The following is a 1,030-nucleotide window of genomic DNA, read 5'->3' on the forward strand; positions in this document are numbered from 1 at the left end:
TGTAAGGTTGCTCTATCTAGTTCAGGCGAAGGTTCAGCGGCGTCCTGCGACTAGTACTTTTTAACCATGCCAATCGAGTCGTTTCCAATTTTTCCTCTGCGTTATCAACTACCCTACAGTTGGTAGCACTTCACGGTTGTCAACAAGGACTTACTCCATCGCTCGGAGGTTGTAAGGTTGCTCTATCTAGTTCAGGCGAAGGTTCAGCGGCGTCCTGCGACTAGTACTTTTTAACCATGCCAATCGAGTCGTTTCCAATTTTTCCTCTGCGTTATCAACTACCCTACAGTTGGTAGCACTTCACGGTTGTCAACAAGGACTTACTCCATCGCTCGGAGGTTGTAAGGTTGCTCTATCTAGTTCAGGCGAAGGTTCAGCGGCGTCCTTTCACTGTGACTAGTGTTGAGCTTGTGATCGGACTAGTGTTTCTTTGCATCTGGCTTGCGAGTCGGGTCGACCTTGAAAATTTCTTTTTGGACAGCACCAATGCCGTCCTCTAGAAGTTCCTGGCTCTTCAACGCACTGTGACTTCATGAAGTGGCGCCGCAACACTTGCCTGGTGGCCTCTCTGCACCAGGCCTGTGATCTCGTGGATCTGGCTGTCAGCTTCACGGCCGAAGATCTCCAGGAGCACAAGGATTGAATCAACCTAGGCCATCCCCCAATCCAAGTTTCGCCCCTTCATGCGCCACCTTGTCATGGAACACGGTTTACCCTTCCGTCTTGACGTGGACTCCAACAATATCGCAACTCGCACGGCAGGTGGTGTGGTCTGCGACGCGATTTCCGCCACTGACGACGAGGGTCACTACCACCTGATCACGACGGAGAGTGGTGTGAGTCATGCTTACATCCTCCAACGACTACCGGGCTTCATGTTTCAACTCTACGACGACAAGGACAAAGTCGACATCCTCGACACGCTCCACCGGTCCGAACACCAGCGCCCCATCCAACTCCAACGTCTTTGCTGCCTTATCATGGGAGCCTGAGGTTTTGGTGAAGCAGATGATGTCGACTATAGACATGG

At 51.7% G+C, this 1,030-nt stretch overlaps 1 protein-coding gene across 1 annotated transcript; it reads left to right on the top strand.

The window, feature by feature from the left end:
• Nucleotides 1-683: 683 nt before the first annotated feature.
• H310_00838 (hypothetical protein) lies at nt 684-992 on the top strand (the record flags this gene model as incomplete). Its single annotated transcript, XM_008863762.1, has 1 exon — nt 684-992. One exon carries the CDS (start codon nt 684-686, stop codon nt 990-992), a length of 309 nt encoding a protein of 102 aa, XP_008861984.1.
• Between the last annotated feature and the right edge of the window lie 38 nt (nt 993-1,030).

This window comes from Aphanomyces invadans, assembly GCF_000520115.1.
Source record: "Aphanomyces invadans strain NJM9701 unplaced genomic scaffold supercont1.2, whole genome shotgun sequence".
Classification (NCBI taxonomy): domain Eukaryota; phylum Oomycota; class Saprolegniomycetes; order Saprolegniales; family Verrucalvaceae; genus Aphanomyces; species Aphanomyces invadans.